Source organism: Schistocerca nitens, chromosome 1 (assembly GCF_023898315.1).
Source record: "Schistocerca nitens isolate TAMUIC-IGC-003100 chromosome 1, iqSchNite1.1, whole genome shotgun sequence".
Taxonomy (NCBI): domain Eukaryota; kingdom Metazoa; phylum Arthropoda; class Insecta; order Orthoptera; family Acrididae; genus Schistocerca; species Schistocerca nitens.
In genome coordinates this window covers 1,054,682,241-1,054,706,127 of record NC_064614.1, presented here as the reverse complement: position 1 = coordinate 1,054,706,127, position 23,887 = coordinate 1,054,682,241, and the positions used below count along the sequence as shown (strand labels likewise).

General features: G+C 41.1%; 1 protein-coding gene across 1 annotated transcript in view; it reads left to right on the top strand.

Moving 5' to 3' along the window:
* LOC126225244 (neuropeptide FF receptor 2-like) overlaps positions 1-23,887 on the top strand; it is a 245,209-nt gene that overhangs the window by 156,321 nt on the left and 65,001 nt on the right. The window contains exon 5 of the mRNA XM_049942211.1: positions 7,320-7,460. Within this exon, the coding sequence (XP_049798168.1) occupies positions 7,320-7,460 (141 nt within the window). The remainder of the gene's footprint in view (positions 1-7,319; positions 7,461-23,887) is intronic.

Here is a 23,887-nt window from a genome sequence, read left to right as displayed (position 1 = left end):
CTTTTATAATTGATCTAAATATTTCAGATGTGATCTTCCTCTACTTCTTTTTTCATTGGCACATCGCTCTACTGTTGGTTTTAGGAATCTCGCATATCTCTGTAGGCAATTAGTAATCCATTGTTTTCGTTTTACAACAGTGTGCCATAATTTACTCTCCCTCTCTTTTAAGCACTTAGTCGTTTGTGATCAGTGTATTTGTTTTTTAAGATACTTTTTAGCACAACATCTCAAAATAATGCAATCTTTCCTTAGTCGCCAGAGTACAGATCGCACAGCCATTGAGCACCTCTGATTTGTAATATGTTTTTGAGGTACATACCTTATATTACGAACGACAACACACACGACACTAGTCTCATATTTTACAATATTTATTATTCCCTTTTACAAACCGATTTCAGCTGTTACGCCATCATTATATACGAAGATAAACACATGTGGATGTGAAAGTGGTGTTGTATCAAAGATTTTAAAATAGACGAAATAGTGCATCTACAGAGCATATCAGTTCGTTTCCAAAGATAGCAACGGTTAATTTTTAATTTTGGGCTACAACGAGAGGAATAATTTTATTGACAATGTGATGAAAAACTATTGAACTTAGATAAAATATGTGACACATTAAAAGAAAACTGTATAACAAATTTCAATAATTTTTCTGAGAGAGGTCGAGGACAGGGTAGAGAACAACCCAAAATCTCAAGACCTCAATAAATGGGGCATGCTTTCTTTTCTAAGTCCCTCTGAATGTGCCAGGGAGCTTAAATTCAGAAACCTTAAAACATGATTTTAAGGGCACAACACTAATAGTCACATGCTTTGATCCATTATAAATGGTATATACAAGGTAACATGCCGGGAATGCTCCATGTTCTACCTAGGACAAATAGGCCGAAATTTCAACACCGCGTACACAGAAGACATTAAAGCATACACACACGACAGACACACTACATCAGCCATAGCAACACACATACATAATACAGGACACCCATTTGGAAAAATAGAGCAAAATGTCAAAAGTACTCCACCGACTAAATAAACGACATAAAATGGATTTGCTAAAAGAACTGGAGATATATTCACATTACAGAAAATATGAAGGTAAAATATTAAACGAAAACCTTGGAAGTGAGTCAGTGGATTGCTTCAGATGTTGAGATAGTATACTTAAATAAAAATAGTCACACACAGGAACAAGCACAATTGTAAAGTCGATATAAGTAAATTATGATCCAAAGCGTTAAGATAAATAACCTCTGTACAAAAACAGATCATATTCTGTGGGAGACCTATAATGTTATCTCTGTTGACTATTTTGCAGGAACATCTTCGTAATTGTTTTGTTTATGTACGATATTTTCGATGTTTAAATTCTACAGAAAGTAGTGTGTGATGTTTAGTGTGTATGAGCCTCTGCACAAATCAACCATAAGAAAACTGTTAAGTACAAATTCTTCTAAATTTCGCCACTAACTTTACAAAAAGATCGATAGCCAACTACATATTGCATGTTTCTTATATACTGCAGTAAAGTCAACGAAATGAAGCAGACTCTCACACATCGACAACATCACATAGAAATGGCACAATACACACAAAAAACCCATTTGACAATAGGAACCATTTCCCGAAACGCGTCGTATGAAAAGTAAATAAATAAAATCGTGACTGGTAGCAGAAGAGTTAATTATAAGCAAACCTATTATACTATTAATCTCTTTTTGGCCGTTACTAAACGTAACACTTCAGCTATGGAATATACTAAATCTTTTGTAGTTATGGCAAATCCTATGTAGGTCAAGCTGACATGGCAATATGCATCTGCTTGAAGAAACATCACAAAGCTGGGAACTTAGAAAAGGAGACTCTACTTCTGCAGACCACCTGCTTAAAGAAGGCCATATTCTTGAAAAGCCCTACATCACATCCATCAAGAGAGGAAGGTTAATTATCTTTAAATAATGGAAATTTATAAACGTATAACCATTTGCCCACGCTTAGCACTGAATAATCAGACACAGCCCCCTTACTCGCCACGTATAACTTGAGATACTACTCATGATCCCAGCCAGACCGTATGGTAAATAATCTTCTCCTCACATGCCATATTTTTCCTTTACTTAAACTACTATAGCTTGATTTGCTCTTAGTTTGTATAATCACAGCTGCTTCACTTACTTTCTTAATCTCACTTCTGTATCTTATCTGTTTTTTATACTGGACCTGTGAAAGACAAGATTAATTTGTTTAGCCACTCACTTTGAACATTTCACCAAAGTTTATTGTTCAATTTATTTTCTTCTCAAAAAAATTGTTGAAATTTATTATATGGTTCATTACTTAATCTGTTGCATATTGCATCTAAGTTCAGTAGCTTTTGCATCGCATTTTTACTGAGTTAATTGTTTGTTTTTTTTTTAGTCCTAAATCATAATTAACAATTGTCATATTTGGAACCGAACTGAGATGCTCTGTAAATGAAGTCCTTGATGCTACAACAATTTTACAGCCATACGTATTTATCTTTTTACCTAATTATTGGGTAACAGCCAAAAATGGGTTTACCAAAGAGAATAATATTGTAGAATATTACACCTGTGCCATGTGTGTTTTCATTCACAGTGAATAAAACGATGGAACAGTGAACCAATGTAATTAAAATATTATTGTAATTATTGTTATTATTATTACTATTATTGAAGGCAATTTTTACTTGTGCCGTTCTACTTCTCACTTCTTCTTTGCTCGTACATCTCGAGTGATCTTGCTCCCTACATAAGTAAATTAGTAAACTTGTCACAGTAGCTTGTTACTTGCAAGTACTCTGTATTTAGCTTCTTCCCACCTTTTTTTAAAAAAATGGCTCCTTTGTTTTACATTCGTTTTTATTCTTTTCACAGAACCCGATTCGATTTTTTCTTTCTTTACGTGGCTTCAAGGTCTTCATTTTCAATTAAAACAGCTACTACATGTTGTCAATATTTCTCAGCACATCAGTTCTTCTGCTGTTTGTATCTACACGCCACGTGGGGTAGGCGTGCGGTCTGGCGCCTTGCCACGGATCGCGCGGCCCCATCCCCGTTGGAGGTTGGAGTCCTCCCTCGGCCATGGGTGTGTGTGTTGCCCTTAGCGTAAGTTAGTTTAAGTAGTGGGTAAGGTTCGGGAGCGATGACCTCAGCAGTTTGGTCAAACAGGAACTTTCTACAAATTTCCAAATTTTTTCTACAAGTATCTCTAACAGTTCTGCGATACATTTATGTGCCATATATTAACTGTTAGATGCTAATAAGAGTGCCAATAACGAAGCACAGCCTTTGTCGAGTCCTTTCTGAAACTGTTTCTTCTTCCGTCGAGCGCCACCAGAAACACGTGTGCCGTTTTTGTAAAGTTTCGGTATCAGTTGATCTCTATACTTTATTCCTGTTTTCTTCATGTTTTCACCAAAACCTTTCTGTATATTTAAGAAAAGTTACGCATTCGTTCCTCTATAATTTAGGTTTTTCTCCGGAAGTCAGTACTTACCTTCTGCGAATGTGGCCTCAACTTTCTTTGTATCTACGTAAGGATGACATGGTTGCTATTTTTGATACGCATGCAATAAAGCTAAGCGTTCGTAAGTTTCACATTGTAAAGTATTCGTCGAATGAACTGAAGCAACTATTAAATATTCCGCTAATAAAGCACCTGGATTTGTTCAAATAAATTATTAGTTTCAATATTTGCTTTTTATTGTCAGTATTAGGCTCTTTAGCCCATAGGTTTCACAGGAGTAATTAGTTTATAGCAAATTTTGTATTGTGGTCATCCACAAATGTTTAATTGAACCATGATGAGTAAGACCGCTTCAGATGTGTGATAAATCTTTATTTGCCACCCAACTACGTAGTTTCACGGCGTTAAAGTCGTATCTTCGTGGATACAGATTTATTTCATTATTTACTCCAAAAGATGACCCAGCATTCTTTATCCAGTTGCGATAAAACTGTTTAACCGTCAAGAGGTCAGTACTCCAGTTTACAATAGTCCAGAATCTACGAAACATCACCCCGATAAAATAAAAGTAAGGCATGACATGAGGTCCGCAGTGACCTACTAGACGAACTAGGTGGTCAGGTGATGGGAAAAACCGACAGGTTAAAACCGACATTCTGAATTCTGAATAACCGTATTTCTCGATATTTGTTTGATCTCGATTGTAACATGTGTTCTTTATCTTTTACTAATAACCGGAAATCTCACTAAGCCATAGCAGGTGTGCTAAAACATTTCATTTTTAAGTAAAACTTTTTTTTAAAAAAAAACGTAGTAATTTTTATTGATAAAATTTGTATTGGTTTGAAATATTACGTCATTATAGAAAATGAGAAACGCGATCTGTGCTATTTTAATAATTCGGACAGAAACAAAACCATGGCACAAGAATTGGTACAGCATTGCTGAGACAACGTCTCTGTCGCCATTTGTTGTGGCTTTATAAGGTACGCATGTACATGGATTTGTCTCCCATTTCTATGAAATGATAAAGGAGGAAGGAAATTGGTTACAGCAATAAATTAAAAACATAACAATTCGTTCACAATACACAATAAAAATAAAAAATAGCTGATGTGCTGCGAGTGTTTGGATATTATGCATTTATCTGCTTGTAGCCCTTGAAAACGGACAAACTGACGTGAGAAACATAGTTCTTGAATCACAGTTTTTACCCTTTATCACTGACCATTCGTAATGTTCAAATAATGGCATGATTGCCGATTGCAACATGATTTTTGAGCAGAGTTTCAGAAAATAAGAGTAAATAGGAGATACTACCGATTTTATTTAGTATTCAACCACTTATCACTTTTCTAGAAAATCAACGAACGATGGACGGACTAAATTTTCTTTTATTTCCCTATTTCATGTAATATTGTATTTTATGTACATTGGAACCTGGAGTGTCAAAATTTTTCAGTCTTTTTTCGAGTTCCACGTTCATTAGAGGAAATAACAGCAATGAAAAACCGAAAATCGGTCATTTGAGAAAGTGGTTGAGTGGTTTTAGCTGGCCGTTAAACTGGAGTGAAAAAAAAACGATAAAACCGAAAACCGGTTCTTTCAGCGATAAACGCCATCCCTAGTTGTTACTGCGGATCTCAGTGTTGTTACGACGATGTTAAGCCTTAGTTATTCTGTGTCGGGATGATGTTCCCTACATTCTGGTCTATTTTAAACTGGACAGCTAAGCTCTTGACGTTTAAACAGTTTTATCACAATTGGACAAAGAATGTTGTGTATCTTCTGCCTATCGCTTGGAATAAATTATGAAATAAATCTGCATCTCTGATGATGTAGCTCTAACGCAGCGAAAATAGTTGTACCATAAATTTAAAAAAAATATCATGCAGCTAATTAGATTAGTTGGTATAGTATTCTGTTACTGAGCATCTATTAAATGTACACCAGGAAGCAGGAAATGAGCACGCGTACGAAATACATACAGAGAACACCAGATACCTGAGCCAACGTTAAAGGAAGTAAGAGATGCAATCAACAAATTGAAAAACCATAAAGCACCAGGATCAGATTGCATAACTGCAGAATTAGTTAAAAATGGGGGACAGAAATTGGTGGAAGTAGTTCACAATGTGATAACTAAAGTATGGAACTCAGAGATGATACCTGAAGAGTGGCAGGAGTCGATACTGATCCCAATTTTTAAGAAGGGCGACAGAATGGATTGTAGTAATTATAGAGGGATATCGCTATTACCAGTATGTTCCAAAATTTTCTCGAATATTCTGCTAAGCAGGCTTACACCATATGCAGATGAAATTGTAGGGGATTACCAAGCTGGCTTTCGGAGAAACAGATCAAATATAGACCAAATATTCACCCTGCGTCAAATTTTGGAAAATAAATGTGAATACAATAAACCAGTTCATAATCTTTTCATAGATTTTACAAAAGCATATGATTCAGTATTGCAATAAAAATTGTACTGAATTCTTTTGGAACTTGTAATACCAAAGAAGTGCGTTAGACGTATAGAAGCGAGTTTGAAAAACACGAAAGGTAGAGTACGCGTGGGGAAATTGGAGTCAGAAGAATTTGTAATAAAGAACCGACTTAAGCAGGGAGATGCCCTGTCTCAGCTACTTTTTAATTTAGTCCCAGAATATATTGTACGAATGGCAGCAGATAATTGAGAGGGTGTGGAGTTAAATCGAAATATTAAGATATTAGGGTATGCAGATGATCTAAACATCATTAGGGATAGGAAAGAATCTGTAACAGCAAAAGCGAATGCGTTAATCAAGGCTAGTGAAGATGTAGGTCCAAGGATAAGTGAAGACAAAACTAAATACCTGGTTACTACTAGAATGCCAACAGCAGTAGATCAGGAAATATCAAGAGTTTGCGATATGCAGTTTGAAAAAGTGAACACATTTAAGTATCTAGGCGTGGACATCACTTCGAGAAACGAGATTGAATCCGAACTGAAGAAGAAATTACGGGCGGGAAATGCGTGCTACTTCTCACTGAATAGATTACTTTCATCACGGATATTGCCTAGGAATTTAAAGATTAGAAAATACAAAACTATTATTCTACCAGTTATGCTGTATGGGTGTGAGACTTGGTCTCTCACTGTGCAAAATGGAAAGCCGTTTCGAGTATTTGAAAACAAAATTTTGAGGAAAATTTTCGGAGCAAAAAGGGATGACATTAGTGGAGAGTGGCCAAAACTGCATAACGAAGAGGTTCACGAACTCTATTCAAGCCCTGACATAATCAGTATTATTAAATCACGTAGGCTGCGATGGGCGGGTCACGTAGCTCGAATGGATGAGGGCAGGGAAGCGCGCAGAGTACTGGTAGGGCACTTAGAGGGAAAACGTCCTGTGGGGAGACCGAGGCGTAGATGGGAGGACAATGTGAAGGCTGATTTGAGGAGCCTAGGTATTGAAGGTGAATGGAAGGAAATAGCCCAACACTAGGACAGATGGCGAAAATACGTTGCTGCGGTAATGGACTCTCGAGACCAGTATGACCAGTGAGTGTGTGAGTCTTCTGTTATGCTCCATAATGTTGTTCATCTGATTCAGTCACACTTTTTCTCCTTACCAAGAAATGAAGCGAAAAATTACGATGAAAATATTTATACTTAAGAGTTCTTATTAATAACAGTTGTTGGAATTTTGGAAGGTACAAGTATGCAAACGATGCGGTCTGTCTGGAAAGGGAAACTGCTCTTAACGGACATTGTGTTTTGATGTCACGCAGTTCCAGGAAGGAGTACGACTGCTGAACGCGGCGCGCCCCTGTTGCAGGTACGTGCTGCCGCTGCTGTGCATGATGTACCTGTTCGTGCGCGCGCGAGTCGAGATGAACCTGCGCGGCCCGCCGCTCGCCGCCATCATGTACCGAGCTCGCAACCACGACCGCCCCGAGTCGCCGAGCGTCGTCTTCAGGTGCGTACCCTGCTGCTGCTCCTGCCGCTCTCACCTCCTCCCTCGAACGAAACTAACCAGGCCACTAGACTCGGGCCCGCTAAAGCGAGGTTCCAGTACAACTTGATACGCTGTCCTCTCATATGCCATAATAATTTACCTTGGAAACTTCCTGGCAGATTAAAACTCTGTTTCTCGGTCCGGCACTCAGTTTTAATCTGCCAGGATGTTTCACATCGGCGCACACTCTGCTGCAGAGTGAAAATTTCATTCCGGAAACAAGTTACCTTGTTTATAATGTACAGTAGCAACCAGCCGCAATTCTGTTTTCGTATATTTTATTCAATAAGCAGCGTTAGCGGTCTCGGATTTATGCATTCATAGTCAGATGGCTTGCATTCTTTTATTAAAATACACTACTGGCCATTAAAATTGCGACACCAAGGTGAAATGCAGATGACAAACAGGTATTCATTGGACAACTATATTATACTAGAAGTGACATGTGATTACATTTTCACGCAATTTGGGTGCATAGATCCTGAGAAATCAGTACCCAGAACAACCACCTTTGGCCGTAATAACGGCCTTGATACGCCTCGGCATTGAGTCAAACAGAGCTTGGATGGCGTCTACAGGTACAGCTGCCCATGCAGCTTCAACACGATACCACAGTTCATCAGGGGTAGTGACTGGCGTATTGTGACGAGCCAGTTGCTCGGCCACCATTGACCAGACGTTCTAAATTGGTGAGTGATCTGGAGAATGTGCTGGCCAGGGCAGCAGTCGAACATTTTCTGTATCCAGAAAGGCCCGGATAGGACCTGCAACATGCGGTCGTGCATTATACTGCTGAAATGTAGGGTTTCGCAGGGATCGAATGAAGGGTAAAAAATGGTTCAAATGGCTCTGAGCACTATGGGGCTTAACATCTATGGTCATCATTCCCCTAGAACTTAGAACTACGTAAACCTAACTAACCTAAGGACATCACACAACACCCAGTCATCACGAAATGAAGGGTAGATCCACGGGCCGTAACACATCTGAAGTGTAATGTCCATTGTTCAAAGTGCCGTCAATGCGAACAAGAGGTAACGGAGACGCGTAACCAATGGCACCCCATACCATCACACCGGGTGATACGCCAGTATGGCGATGACGAATACACGCTTCCAATGTGCATTCACCGCGATGTCGCCAAACACGGATGCGACCATCATGATGCTGTAAACAGAACCTGGATTCATCCGAAGAAATGACGTTTTGCCATTCGTGCACCCAGGTTCGTCGTTGACTACACCATTGCAGGCGCTCCTGTCTGTGATGCAGCGTCAAGGGTAACCGCAGCCATGGTCTCCAAGCTGATAGTCCATGCTGCTGCAAACGTCGTCGAACTGTTCGTGCAGATGGTTGTTCTCTTGCAAACGTCCCCATCTGCTGACTCAGGGATCGAGACGTGGCTGCACGATCCGTTACAGCCATGCGGATAAGATGCCTGTCATCTCGACTGCTACTGATACGAGGCCGTTGGCATCCAGCACGGCGTTCCGTATTACCCTCCTGAACCCACCGATTCCATATTCTGCTAACAGACATTGGATCACGAGCAACGCGAGCAGCAATGTCGCGATACGATAAACCACAATCGCGATAGGCTACAATCCGACCTTTATCAAAGTCGGAAACGTGATGGTACGCATTTCTCCTCCTTACACGAGGCATCACAACAACGTTTCACCATGCAACGCCGGCCAACTGCTGTTTGTGTATGAGAAATCGGTTGGAAACTTTCCTCATGTCAGCACGTTGTAGGTGTCGCCACCGGCGCCAACCTAGTGTGAGTACTCTGAGAAGCTAATCATTTGCATATCACAGCTTCTTCTTCCTGTCGGTTAAATTTCGCGTCTGTAGCACGTCATCTTCGTGGTGTAGCAATTTTAATGGCCAGTAGTGTATTTAATATTTGGATTTGGAGGAGAGTTGCCCTAGTATAACCAGAAATCCACAGCTTCATAAGAGTGACAATAGTATTTGTGTTAGATGTGCCACTTAAATGAAATAATCACCTGGTAAATTGTTTTCGTCACTTATCTCTGATGATTAACATTGCTTTTGATGTCACATATAATCACAGTCGTCTTCGTTATTACTAACGATCGTAGGACATTAAGAAAAATTACATAGATGCATCGATTGTTTTGACAGGTTTATATTAAAGGAAAACAAATACAGAGTAGTACAGCTTTTATGATTATCAAAGATGCAGTGATGTACACTGGGATACAGCACTTCAAGACAAGTAAGAATACATTATTGCTAATTTAGACTCAAGCCGATATTTCAGAATAAATACGGGGAGAGAGAGAGAAAATACCATTTCTGTATTTACATCACTAATTTAATTTACAAAATAGCGTAGAATTTAATGTCATTTAGTAAAGCACGTAAAAACACAAATGCTCTTCTAATGATACTGTCATCAGTACACTACAAATTATTTTTATATATTCACCGCAACAAAATTTATTATGTCCAACCAATAGATACGTAATGTCATAACACTTACCGCCTACAGCAAATACAAACAAAATTATAAAATTAATAACATGATCTGCATATAGGTGGAGAAGTTTTATTTACTGTATAGTGAGGAAAACACCTTGTGAAAGTTTTTTTAGGGAAGGGTTATTACACAACTCAGTTTGTTCGTTGAGGATATGGTCAGGGGAGTTATTTTTATATGTGTACTCCTGTTTCTTCTACCAAATTCATACGGGTCTGTCATCTGCTAGATGGAGTATCTTCGTATTATTCTGAATGTTGCTCCCCGGTTTTCTTTAAAAAATGGTAGCTGCGAGTGCAGATTTGTTTAAAGTGCCAAGTCTCAAAGAATCAAAGTGTGTTCTTTTTATCTTATTTCAAAACTTCTGCCTGCCTGACGAACTTAGAAATCTGGTTATGTCACATTTGAGCTTTATATTTACTGCAGGAAGCAGGCGAAAGATCTGTATCGTGCGCACTTTTTGTGGCAATTTATTGTTAGTTGAGAAGCTGATTTTAATATGTTCTTATATAATAAATGTGCTATCTGGCAGTATAGACAACCTATTCAGTACAGCAAACTGAAAACAAATTGTGGTTACTTCCTTCTGTCATGGTTCTCCAGTCATGTCATTGACAGAATATCAAAACACAATTGATGCCTGTCATACATATCTGACACGATCCAAATTTTCAAATATTCTTTTCATTACATGACGCTACAACAACTGGGCTACAGTCCGTCTAGATATTTTAAAGGGAGATGATCCTTAAGGATTTATCCAAGACGGGACAAGATATTATAACTGCAGTTATAAACAATCAGTTTGAATGTGTATCATGTAACAAGCAGTTAATTTTACAAGACAAGTACAACAATAAATTATTATAAGCGAAGTAATTTAGAGACATACACTCAATTCTTCTTTAGGTTGAATACTTTGAAACCAAAATAAGAAACATGATTGCTTTAACATGTACTAAATACATCATGTCATATTAATAAAATTACTAGAAGTGGCGCCTTGGATAGATATTATTGGAGAGTCGGAGATTTTGGGAAGTTCTCGACTAAAAATACAAGGAGATGGGGAATGAGGTAAGATGAAGTCTGCTAATTACTGTAGTATGAAAAGACCAGCTACACACACTCACACACACACACACGCGCGCGCGCGCGCACACACACACACACAATGAGCCAAAACTGGCGTTGACGGCATGTGACGCGGTAAGGAAAGTATGCAACTCGAGCGTAGACGAATGGGGAATCAGCCCTAGCCAGGGTTTTAGTGGAGGCTTCCCCTGGCTGCAAAACAAGTGCTGGGACTCTTACTTCTACCTTTGCATAGAAAGAGCTATACCTTTGTGCCCTTGCAAATCCCAAATTACTAAAACAAAGTGACAAAACAACGTGAAAAACAACAGGATGAAAAGAGCTTCGCCCTACTGCAGCCCGCCATCTTCTTCGGAGATGGATTGAAAGATAAAAAAGAGACATTCTAGTTACGATAGAGACCGAAAATAGGGAAATACAATGACATAAGCGACTTTCCAAAATTGCAAATTATCGTGGCCCGATGTCTGGGAAGGAAGATGTCTGAAACGGCGTAGCTGGTCAGCTGTTCGCGTGCCAATGGCGTAACAATCTATAGATGAAGGATGGTGAAACCAGTAGTAGGCTGTAAGGCACAGCACGTCCACGCTTCGTCACAGGCTGGAACGCAGTGGTTTGCTCGCCCTGTAAAGCAGCTTAGACGGAGATCTGTGGCAGTTCTGACGACAGAATACAATGCTGATACAGGCACATACGTTTCGGAGAACACGGTTGAACGTGGAGCTCTGCTCCGGGTGATACATATGTTTTTCCTTGTTGACGCAATGACAGTGAGGACTGCAGTGAGAACGGAATCACCGAAACTGGAGGCGGAGGCCTGTCACCAGGTCGGATGAATAAGCATCTTGTTACATCAAGTCGATATTCGTGCCCGAACGTGTCGTTATCATGGCAGAGGTTTGCTCGAAACTTGCACTGCGCCAAAGACACGGGCTGGTGGGGTCAGTATTATACTGTGGAGGACGTTTATTTGGGCTTCCATGGGACTTGGGGTTGTAATCGCAGGCAACGTGATATCTTTGGACTCCGTGAACATTATTGTGGAACATTTGCATCCCTTCATGCTTGTTGCCTTCCTCGATGGCGATCGCAGTTTTCAGCAGAATAAAAGTACATGCCACACAGCCCGCCCGGTTGGCTGTGCGGTCTAACACACGGCTTTCCGGGCGGGAAGAAGCGCCTGGTCCCCGGCACTATTCCGCCAGGCGGACTTGTGTCGAGGTCCGGTGAGCCGGCCAGTCTGTGGACGGTTTTTAAGCGGTTTTCCATCTGCCTCGGTGAATGCGGGCTGGTTCCCCTTATTCCGCCTCAGCTACACTATGTCGGCCATTGCTGCGCAAACAATTTCTCCACGTACACCACCATTACTCTACCACGCAAACATAGGGGCTACACTCGTCTGGTGTGAGACGTTCCCTTGGGGGTCCACTGGGGGCCGAACCGCACAATAACCCTGGGTTCGGTGTGGGCCGGCGGAGGGGTGAAGTGGACTGCGGTAGTCGTCATGGGGTTGTGGACCACTGCGGCTGCGGCGGGGACGAAGCCTCTCCGTCGTTTCTAGGCCCCCGGTTAACATACAACATACATGCCATACAGCAACAATCGTAGTGTAGTATTTGAGGAACATGATGTTAAACTCAGGCAGTTGCTTTGGTGACCAAACTCGTCTGACCTGAACTCGATGGAACACATCTGTGACGCCACTGGGCGCTTGCTCCGCGTCTCAAAAGTTTTGAGTCAAATCCACCGGACCGTAATTTACGGGAATTGCGTGACCGGTGCATGGAAATCTACTGGAAACCTAATAAGAGCTCGTGGGATTCATACCTCGCAGAACTCTGCTGGTCACTGTTACACTGTGTTCTGAAGGTGGACCAACACATTATTACGCACGATATTGCAGTTCCTGTGTTGTTAAAAAGAACAATGCATTGTTCCTAGGACATGCATGTATATCCGATGGAGCAGGCACTGTGGCGACTACAGCCATTATGAAATACATTAAATGTATTCGCAGTTGCGAATATGAACAACCATCAACTAATGGTGCAAGTCAGAAAAGTGATGGGATTAATAGGAGTCCTAAGAACGTTCTAGTTCAATTTAACGATAAATTAAATATGTCAGTAAATAGATCAAATGTTGAGAATGACGACAATAAAAATTTGTGCCGGACCAGGACTAGAACTGGGATTTCCTGCTTTACGTGAACGGTCGCCTGATGGTTCCTTGTATTCGCAACTGTGAATATATTTCACGCACACGATTAAGCAGGTGGTCATATTGTTTTGGATCATCTAAAACTTGCACCAGCGCAATGGTAAGTGCTATTCATGTGTGGTTTTCACAGAATAGGTTGATAGTAATGGGCTCATGTTTTCACCCATTACACAGGTTCTAATAATACTCAGAAAGTGTACTTTTTGTGCAAACATGCAATTTTTTAAATGGAACAATGTCCATTGGCATTAACAAACTAAAAGTACGGTAAATTAGAATGTCAGTGGTATATGTTGCAAGATTCTAGAGCGAGCCGTTTACGACATATCGTATGTTGAAAAGTTTCCACCATGGCACCTGTTTGCCATTCAACCTGTGTAGTTGCTATGTAAGATGCTGTTATGTTTACTTACAGTGTGCGTGTGTGTTCCTTGGGCGCATTGCGACTTGCTGGTCAGTTAGTGTATGACAGTCCAAGCTGGAGGTCATGAGCGGACGATGCGATTTACCAATGCAATGCAGAAAAATCCAACATGCTCATGGTGTATGGAGAGTGTAGGAAGAATGCAGCTCGTTCTCGTACGGTGTATGAGGCGACATGTCCCAATAGACGTCAACCATCTCAGCAATCATTTGTACGCCTCTTGAACCAGTAGCTTGAAAATGATAGTGTAACACCTAGACAACGTAACAGATGGAAACAAGTGACAACAAAAGAGGGGGAAATTAATGTTCTTGCAGCTGCTCAAGTTGATCCACACGTTAGCTCCCGTGCAATCTCACGAGGAAGTAGCACGAGTCAGGCATATGTATGTCTGCTTAAAAGGAAATACCATTTACACTCTGTTCTATGCAACAACGTATTACTGCAACCTACTCGGACGTCTCCGCTGAAATGGTAGCAGGTGTGCAGCAGTCGTTCCGTACCAAACTGGAAGCGTTTATTACCACTGCCGGTGGTTACATTGAACTTGACCTATGACGGTCAGTTGTCTCGTTACTGGTCAGAATCTACATAACTAGTTTATGCCCTAGTATTGTTCTGTAGTGTGGGCGACCACAGGTATTGGTGTGGGAACTTGTTAAACTGCGATATCTCGTAAACGACTCGCACTAGAATCTGGCAACAAACACCCCTGACATTCTAATTTACTCTACTTTTAGTCTGTAAGTGTCAATAGGCCATGTTCCATCTAAAAAGCGTCCGTTTCCACAAAAAATACACTTTTAAGTGTTATTACAGTCTGTTTATGGCCTGACAATACGGGCCCCTGACTACCGATCTGTTTTGTGAATATCGCACATGAATAGCACTTTCCATTTCTGCAACGCGTTTCGGTGCAAGTTTTAGGTGATTCACCCTGGACATGTGTGATCAGCGTGTCTAGCTGTCATCTGGAGGTTCTGCGTTCAATTACCGGTTCTGCCAGAGTTTCTTGCATTGTGGCAGAACTGTAGTGGGATGGGACCAGTTGAGGACCTGCTTGAATGAGAAGCAGCTGTTTCCAGCTCTCAAAGCTGACAACGGTCAGGAGACCCCATTCCCCTCTTTACTGCATACAAATGACGTTATATGACAGAGGATAACGCGATAGCCAGTCGGAATCGCGAATTCTTCAGGGTATTGTCAGGGAATTAGTTTTTTACTTTTACTAGTATTCAGAGAAGCCTGAAATGTTATAAGAGCTTACACACTACATAGAAAGCCCAGTTAGCTGTTCCATTCCGTTCAGACATTCTGCTCTTCAACCTGCAACTGTTATGATGCCACATAGTCATAGGTGTACTCTGACATGAGCCACTACCCTACATAATACTTCATATCAGGAGACGAATGGTGTTCGGACTCTGGCAGAGTGCAGTTGTAGTTTTGAGATCTCAATGAGCTCCGCGCAGCACCTCACTAACGTCTTCAGAATGTGAGCGGTGCTGTAACCCACGACATAGCGAGTTACGTTCTTGGAACTATGCAGCCAAAAATTAGATGGGGCACTTTAGGGCAGTAATCGTTCCCAGTAACATTCGAGTGACATCACCTTCTCCCTCCTGCTTGTACAAAGATACTCCGCAATAGAGTGAATGGCGGAAGGTACCCTGTATCACTACTTGTCATATCCTTTCCTGTTCCACTCGCTAATGGAGTGAGGGAAGAACGACTGTCTGTATTCCTCCGTATGAGTCCTAATTTCTCGTATCTTGTCTTCGTGGTCCTTACGCGCAGTGTATGTTGACGGCAGTAGAATCTTTCAGCAGTCAGCTTCAAATGCGGGTCTTCTAAATTTTCTCAACAGTTTTTCTCAAAACGATCGTTGCCTTCCCTGCATTTGAGTTCCCGAAGCGTCTCAATAATACTTACGTGTTATTCGAACCTACCGGTAACAAATCTAGCAGCCCGCCTCTGAACTACTTCGATGTCTTCTTTCTATCCGAAGTCGTAAAAATCCCAAACACTCGAGCAGTACTCAAGAATAGATCGCACCAGCGTCCTATATGCGGTCTCCTTCGCATCTGAACCACTCATTCCTAAAATTCTCCCAACAAACCGAAGTCGACCATTTGCCTTCCCCACCACACTTCTCACGTGCTCATTCCTCCTCAATCGCTATGCAACTTTATGCTCAGATATTTAAACGGCTTGACTGTGCCATGCAGGACGCTAGTAATACTGTATTTGAACATTACAAGTTTGATCTTCCTATTCGTCCAAATTAACTTACATTTGTCCACATTTAGGGCTGGCTGCCATTCATTACACCAACTGGAAATTTTGTCTAAGTCGTCTTTTATCTTCCTACAGTCACTTAACTTCGACACCTTACCGTATACCACGGCATCATTAGCAAAAAACCGCAGATTACTGCACTCCCCACACATGGCGTTCTCCGCCGGCGAGGTAGCGACGAGCAGCGGTGGCTTTTGTCTAAGTCGTCTTTTATCTTCCTACAGTCACTTAACTTCGACACCTTACCGTATACCACGGTATCATTAGCAAAAAACCGCAGATTAATGCATTCCCCACACTTAGCGTTCTCCGCCGGCGAGGTAGCGACGAGCAGCGGTAGCTTAAGGTTGTGTGGAACCCATAGCGCTAATAAACTACGAGTCCCTACTCAGGAATATCTACCGACAATATGTAATGTAATACTTTATGTCCCTGTAGTACGTGAAGGCAACGTCTAATAAAATGAAATTTTACTGATTACTGACATTGCTAAAAAAAATACTAAGTGTCTTGATTTTTGAAGGATTATCGGATTTACTCTTGAGACTAAAAGTAACCATCTCATTTGCCTCATTAGTTCCATTCATATGCTACGTAAACAAAATCCGAATAATAAGACTCTCCATCATAAAATGAAAAAAGATTTGAAACCACTGCTTACTTGGGGGATAAATGCACAAAAACTGAATAAGTGATCGTGGTTCGTGTTTACACTAAGAGGAATGAATACGATAAGTTATCAAATATTTTCCATCTCTCGAACTGTCAGCAAGCTGAATTGTATAGATTTCTCGAAATTGATAACAATTTTTTTTAGTTCGTGTTACAAAGTAAAACCAGTCGTACTGTAGACTCATTAACTTTAGTTTTAAATCACAAACTCCACAGTGCTAGGCCAAACAGTAAAAATCGCGATGTCGCAGTTGGGAGCGCCCAGTCTTCGGCTTTTCTCAGCAGTGAAAGCGGAAAATCTAACATTACGACTTTCGGCAGGCGACAATGAGCACATTGCATTACGTAAATCGGTTAATCGCTAAAACGTACCTACTTGAAAACTTTACAGGAATGCATAGACACGTGATAGACATATATAAAGTAAAGGCACATTGTAAATGAACACATAAATGTTAAAAGTAACGTAAAACAAGTCGCAAAAAACAGCACTAAGTGAGCTCGATTAACAGTAACCTTAATTCAAGTGAATATCTTTCAGTCTTTGGGAGTACTCTGGATGCCCCACTGTTTCGCTGAACGGCCTATCATTTGATGCAAGACTATACCAACAAACGAATTTTAAGGGAGCTTTATTAACCGTGTAAACCAAACAACCTCTAACGACAGTAAAGTTCGTTACAATTCACAACCGTTCATAGCGCAACAGAAGATGGAAATAAAATTCTTGTATGAATTTGTAATATGTCTGTTATTTCATGGCAGAGTCAGGGAGGAGACAAGCGATTTTAGAAGTTTAATGAAGCAAAAAAACTGTATAAACAAAATCTTTTAAAAGTCCATATTGTAAATGTACAGCACACGATGATCACTAGTTTCAACTGAATATTCATCCATCTTCAAAACAATTCGAGTTCCGTATCCAAAGCAATTCGAGTGCCGTCTCTGATCGTAAGATTAGACAAAGACACATTGTCATCAACTTAGCAATAGCTGTGCAATGGCTCGAAGATCTAATCACTGAAATAACAGCAAATACTCTCTCATCTCGTTTCCTTTTCCTTTACTGAATACTTCACTTTCTTTGTCAGGCAGTGTATAAGTATGGAGGAGGGCACGGTAAGTCTCACTTTTCACCCCACCTATACCTCCGTTGTCACGGTCCAGCACAATGGGCCCACTGTTCGACTTAAGTAAACGAATCGGCCGTTTGGCCTAGCGTACTTATCCAAACAAACTGCTCCCTCGTTTTCTTAAGTTATGTTTACGCATGTTTATTTTATGACTAGATGCTTTCAGCTTAACATTAATTACTATCATTTACGACCCAAAATGGCGATCTTCCCCACTCCTGTAGATCTATTGTGTCATGTATAAATGTCAGGTCAGGCTGAATTATCCTAATTACTATAATCTATGACCCAAAAAACGGCGTCATAGTCACTCAGAAGAAGTGCAAGATGATATAATCTTATCATGTGATTACTAGAATTTGATGATGTCATGATTTCCCATACGCTTTGGCATTCACATTCCAGTGTATGACTTCATTCCATTGCTATTTATAGTTGTGGGGTAATTCGTCACAATTTTAGGCCAAGTTATTACAGTTTATGATCGATTTTTTTTCCCGTATCCCAAATACCCACTTGCAACTACTCTTTATGATCATCATCAAAATAAAGACGTAGACTATCGTTGTCATGAGACTTTTACTCACCCCTCGCCCCCACCCTATGAACCATGAACTTGTCGTTGGCGGGGAGGCTTGGGTCCCTCACCGATACAGACAGATTTCCGTAGGTGCAGCCACAACGGACGGGAATCTGTTGAGACGCCAGACAAAGTGTTGTTCCTGAAGAGGGGCAGCAGCCTTTTCAATAGTTGCAGGAGCAGCAGCCTGGATGGTTCACTGATCTCTTTGTAACATTAACCAAAAAGGCCTTGCTGTGGTGGTACTGCAAACGGCTGAAAGCAAAGGGAAACTAAGGCCTTAATTTTTCCCCGAGTGCATGCAGCTGCACCGTATGATTAAATAATGATGACGTCCTCTTGGGTAAAATATTTCAGAGATAAAATAGTCCTCTATTCGGAACTCCAGGCGTGGATTACTCAGGAGGATGTCGTCATCAGGAGAAAGAGGTATCGGAACGTGGAATGTCAAATCCCTTAAACGGGCAGGTAGGTTACAAGATTTAAAGAGTGGAATGGATAAGTCAGTTAGATGCAGTGGGAAGTAGTGAATTTGAGTGGCAGAAAGACAGAACTCCTGGTCTAGTGAATACAGAGTTCTAAATACAAAATCGAATAGGGATAATACAGATGTGAGTTTAATAATGAATAAGAAAATAAGAATACCTGTAAGCTACAATGAACAACATAGTGAACCCGTTATTGTAGCCAAGAGAGACATTAAGCCCACACCTACCACAGTAACAAAAGTTTATATGCTAACTAGCTCCACAGATGATGAAGAGATTGAAGAAATGTGTGATGAGTTAAAAGAAATTATACAGATAGTTAAGAGAGGCGAAAATTTAATACTGATGGGGGACTGGAATTCGATAGTAGGAAAAGGAAGAGAAGGAAAAATAGTAGGTGGATATGAACTGGTAGAATGGAACGAAATATGAAGCCGCTTACTAGAATTTTGCACGGAGCATAATTTAATCATCGCTAACACTTGGTTTAAGAATCATGAAGTAAGTCTGTATAAGTGGAAGAGATTGAAGACAGCGGAAGGTTTCAGATTGCTTATACTCGTATGATGGTAAGACAGTGATTTCGGATCCATATTTTAAATTATAAGACATTTCCAGGGGCAGATGTAGACTATGACCACAATTTATTTGTTATGAACTGCAGAACTGTAGAAATTAAAGTCGGGAAATTAAGGAGATGGGACCTGGATAAACTGAAAAAAACAGAGGTTGTAGAGAGTTTCAGAGGGAGCATTAGAGAAAGATTGACAAGGACAGGGGAGCCGGCCTGTGTGGCCGTGCGGTTCTCGGCGCTTCAGTCTGGAACCGCGTGACCACTACGGTCGCAGGTTCGAATCCTGCCTCGGGCATGGATGTGTGTGATGTCCTTAGGTTAGTTAGGTGTAAGTAGTTCTAAGTTCTAGGGGACTGATGACCACAGATGTTAAGTCCCATAGTGCTCAGAGCCATTTGAACCAAGGACAGGGGAAAGGAATACGGTAAAAGAAAATGGGTAGCTTTGAGTGCTGAAATAGCGAAGGTAGCAGAGGATGAAATAGGTTAGAAGAGGAGGCTGAGTGGAAATCCTTGGATAACATAAGAAATACTGAATTTAATTGATGAAAGGAGGAAATATAAAAATGCCGTAAATGAAGCAGGCGAAAGGGAATACAGACGTCTAAAAAATTAAATTAACAGGAAGACCAAAATATCTAAGCAAGAATGGCTAGAGTACAAATGTACGGACTTAGAAGCATATATGCCACTAGGGGAAAGATAGATATAGCCTACAGGAAAATTAAAGAGGGCTTCGGAGAATGGAGATCCACTTATATTAATATCAAGTGTTGAAATGGAAACCAATCCTAATCGAAGAAGGGAAAGTTGAACGGTGGAAGTAGTACAAAGAGGGTCCATACAAGGGAGACGTTTTATAGAAATGGTAGAGGACGTAGATGAAGCTTAGAAGGGAGATATGATACTGCGAGGAGAATTTGATAGGGCACTGAAAAACCTAAGTCGAAAGAAGGCTCGAGGAGTAGACGACATTCCCTTAGACCTACTGACAGCCTTGGCGAGCAAGATGTCAGACTTCCAATTCCAAAGAAAGCAGGAATCAACAGATGTGAATGTTATCGAACTATTAATTTACGAGGCCGTGGTTGCAACATACTAACATGAATTCTTTACAGAAGAATGGAAAAACTGGTGGAAGCCAACCGCGGGGAACATCTGTTTGGATTCCGGAGAAATGTAGGAACACGGAAGGCAATACTGACCCTAGAAGAAGAATAAGGTAGTTTTAGGAAAGGAATGCTTAGGATTATAGCATTTGTACACATGGAAAAAGCTTTGAGAATGTTTACTGTAATACTCGATTCGAAATTCCGAGGGTAGCAGGGGTAAAATATAGGGAGTGAACGGTTATTTAGAACTTTTACAGAAACCAGACGGAGATTATAAGAGTCGAGGGGAATAGAAGAGAAGCAGTGGTTGAGGAGGTAATGAGACAGATTTGTAGCCTATCCCAGATGTTATTCAACCTGAGCAAGTAGTAACGTAAACAAATAGTAAATTTGGAGCATAAACAAAAACTTTGAGGTTTGCCGATGATAATGCAGTTCTCTCAGACACAGTAAAGGACTTGGAAGAGCAGATGAACATAACGGACAGGGTCTCGAAAGGAGGATACAAGCTGAACATTAACAAAAGCAGTCCGCAGCTCGTAGTCGTGCGGTAGCGTTCTCGCTTCCCACGCCCGGGTTCCCGGGTTCGATTCCCGGCGGGGTCAGGGATTTTCTCTGCCTCGTGATGACTGGGTGTTGTGTGATGTCCTTAGGTTAGTTAGGTTTAAGTAGTTCTAAGTTCTAGGGGACTGATGACCATAGATGTTAAGTCCCATAGTGCTCAGAGCCATTTGAACCATTAACAAAAGCAGAACTATGATATAGGAATGTAGTCGAATTAAATCAGATGATACTGTGGGAATTACATTAGTAGATGAGTTCTGCTATTTGGGCAACAAAATAACTGATGACAGTCGAAGCAGAGAGGATATAAAATGTAAACTGGTAATGGCAAGAAAATAGTTTCTGAAGAAGAGAAATTTCCAGAATGAGATTTTCACTCTGCAGCGGAGTGTGCGCTGATATGAAACTTTCCTGGCAGATTAAAACTGTGTGCCCGACCGAGACTCGAACTCGGGACCTTTGCCTTTCGCGGGCAAGTGCTCTACCAACTGAGCTACCGAAGCACGACTCACGCCCGGTACTCACAGCTTTACTTCTGCCAGTACCTCGTCTCCTACCTTCCAAACTTTACAGAAGCTCTCCTGAGCTCCCCTCAGTTGGTAGAGCACTTGCCCGCGAAAGGCAAAGGTCCCGAGTTCGAGTCTCGGTCGGGCACACAGTTTTAATCTGCCAGGAAAGTTTCATATCAGCGCACACTCCGCTGCAGAGTGAAAATCTCATTCTGGAAACATCCCCCAGGCTGTGGCTAAGCCATGTCTCCGCAATATCCTTTCTTTCAGGAGTGCTAGTTCTGCAACTTTCGCACGAGAGCTTCTGTAAAGTTTGGAAGGTAGGAGACGAGGTACTGGCAGAAGTAAAGCTGTGAGTACCGGGCGTGAGTCGTGCTTCGGTAGCTCAGTTGGTAGAGCACTTGCCCGCGAAAGGCAAAGGTCCCAAGTTCGAGTCTCGGTCGGGCACACAGTTTTAATCTGCCAGGAAAGTTTCATATCAGCGCACACTCCGCTGCAGAGTGAAAATCTCATTCTGGAAACATCCCCCAGGCTGTGGCTAAGCCATGTCTCCGCAATATCCTTTCTTTCAGGAGTGCTAGTTCTGCAAGTTTCGCAGGAGAGCTTCTGTAAAGTTTGGAAGGTAGGAGACGAGGTACTGGCAGAAGTAAAGCTGTGAGTACCGGGCGTGAGTCGTGCTTCGGTAGCTCAGTTGGTAGAGCACTTGCCCGCGAAAGGCAAAGGTCCCGAGTTCGAGTCTCGGTCGGGCACACAGTTTTAATCTGCCAGGAAAGTTTCAAGAGAAATTTGTTTACAGCAAGTATAGTTTTAAGTGTTAAGAAGTCTTTTCTGAAAGTATTTGTATGGAGTGTAGCCATATATGGAAGTGAAACATGGGCCATAAATAGTTTAGACAAAAGAGAATAGAAACTTTGGAAATGTGGTGCTACTGAAGAATGCTGAAGTTTAGATGGGTAGATCACGTAACTAATGAGGAAACACCGAATAGAACTGAGGAGCAAAGAAATTTGTGGGACAACCTGACTAGAAGAAGGGATCAGTTGGTAAGACATGTTCTGAGACTTCAACGACTAACTAAGTTAGTACTAGAGGGAAGAGTGGGGGATAAAAATCGTAGAGGGAAACCAAGACTTGAATAAAGTAAGCAGGTTCAGAAGGATATAAGTTGCAGTAGTTACTCAAAGATGAAGAGGCTTGCACAGTATACAGCAGCATGGAGAGCTGCATCAAACCAGTCTTTGGACTGAAAACCACAACAACGAGACTTTTATTAGTGTTTATAAATTTCCACAGTGCATTATTTAAATAAATAAACTCTTGCTGTGTACAAATCACAGTGACAGCCACTGGTTCAAATGGCTCTGAGCACTATGGGACTCAACTGCTGAGGTCATTAGTCCCTTAGAACTTAGAACTAGTTAAACCTAACTAACCTAAGGACATCACAAACATCCATGCCCGAGGCAGGATTCGAACCTGCGACCGTAGCGGTCTTGCGGTTCCAGACTGCAGCGCCTTTAACCGCACGGCCACTTCGGCCGGCCTCGACAGCCACTGGTTTTATGTTTAACGTTACTATCAAACATTACTTTAACAAATATACCCTTGTTGTTATTACACCGCCTAAGAGGAGTCTATCACCATGGCAGTACTGTGGACTTGTAAAAAAAATCCACTTACCCCAAACTTACAACTGCATAGTTCACTAGTTTTCAGACACTCATCACTGCTGTTTTAGTAGAACTGGAATGGGAGAAGTATGCATCTTATTATAAAAAAACCATGCAAAAAGGCCTCTTCGGTAGCCACTGTCACTCACACAATGCACAAGACGACTTCACTATTGGATGACTGCCAAAATTGTAATGTAACAATTTCAGAAAGAGAAGTGTTGATGACAATAATCAATTCGCATTTCAGAAATGTGAGAAATTTACATAAGCTTTATGTATCGAGGGCAAAGTTTTAATGGAAAGAATATAGGGAAAGGCAATCTAATTGTTCTCTACACTCAAGATCAAATAAGCTTTGTTGCTGCGCCATTAATAATAAATTACTTAGTAGAACATCCACAGACTGGCATTACTGCTTACAACAGTGTCTCCTACTAAGGTGATAACACAAAATACAGAGCTACATAAGAGTATGGAACGATTATGCAAATTAAGTGTTTCTTGTGCCGCAATATTATCTCAGTATCCGATCTCATTACAA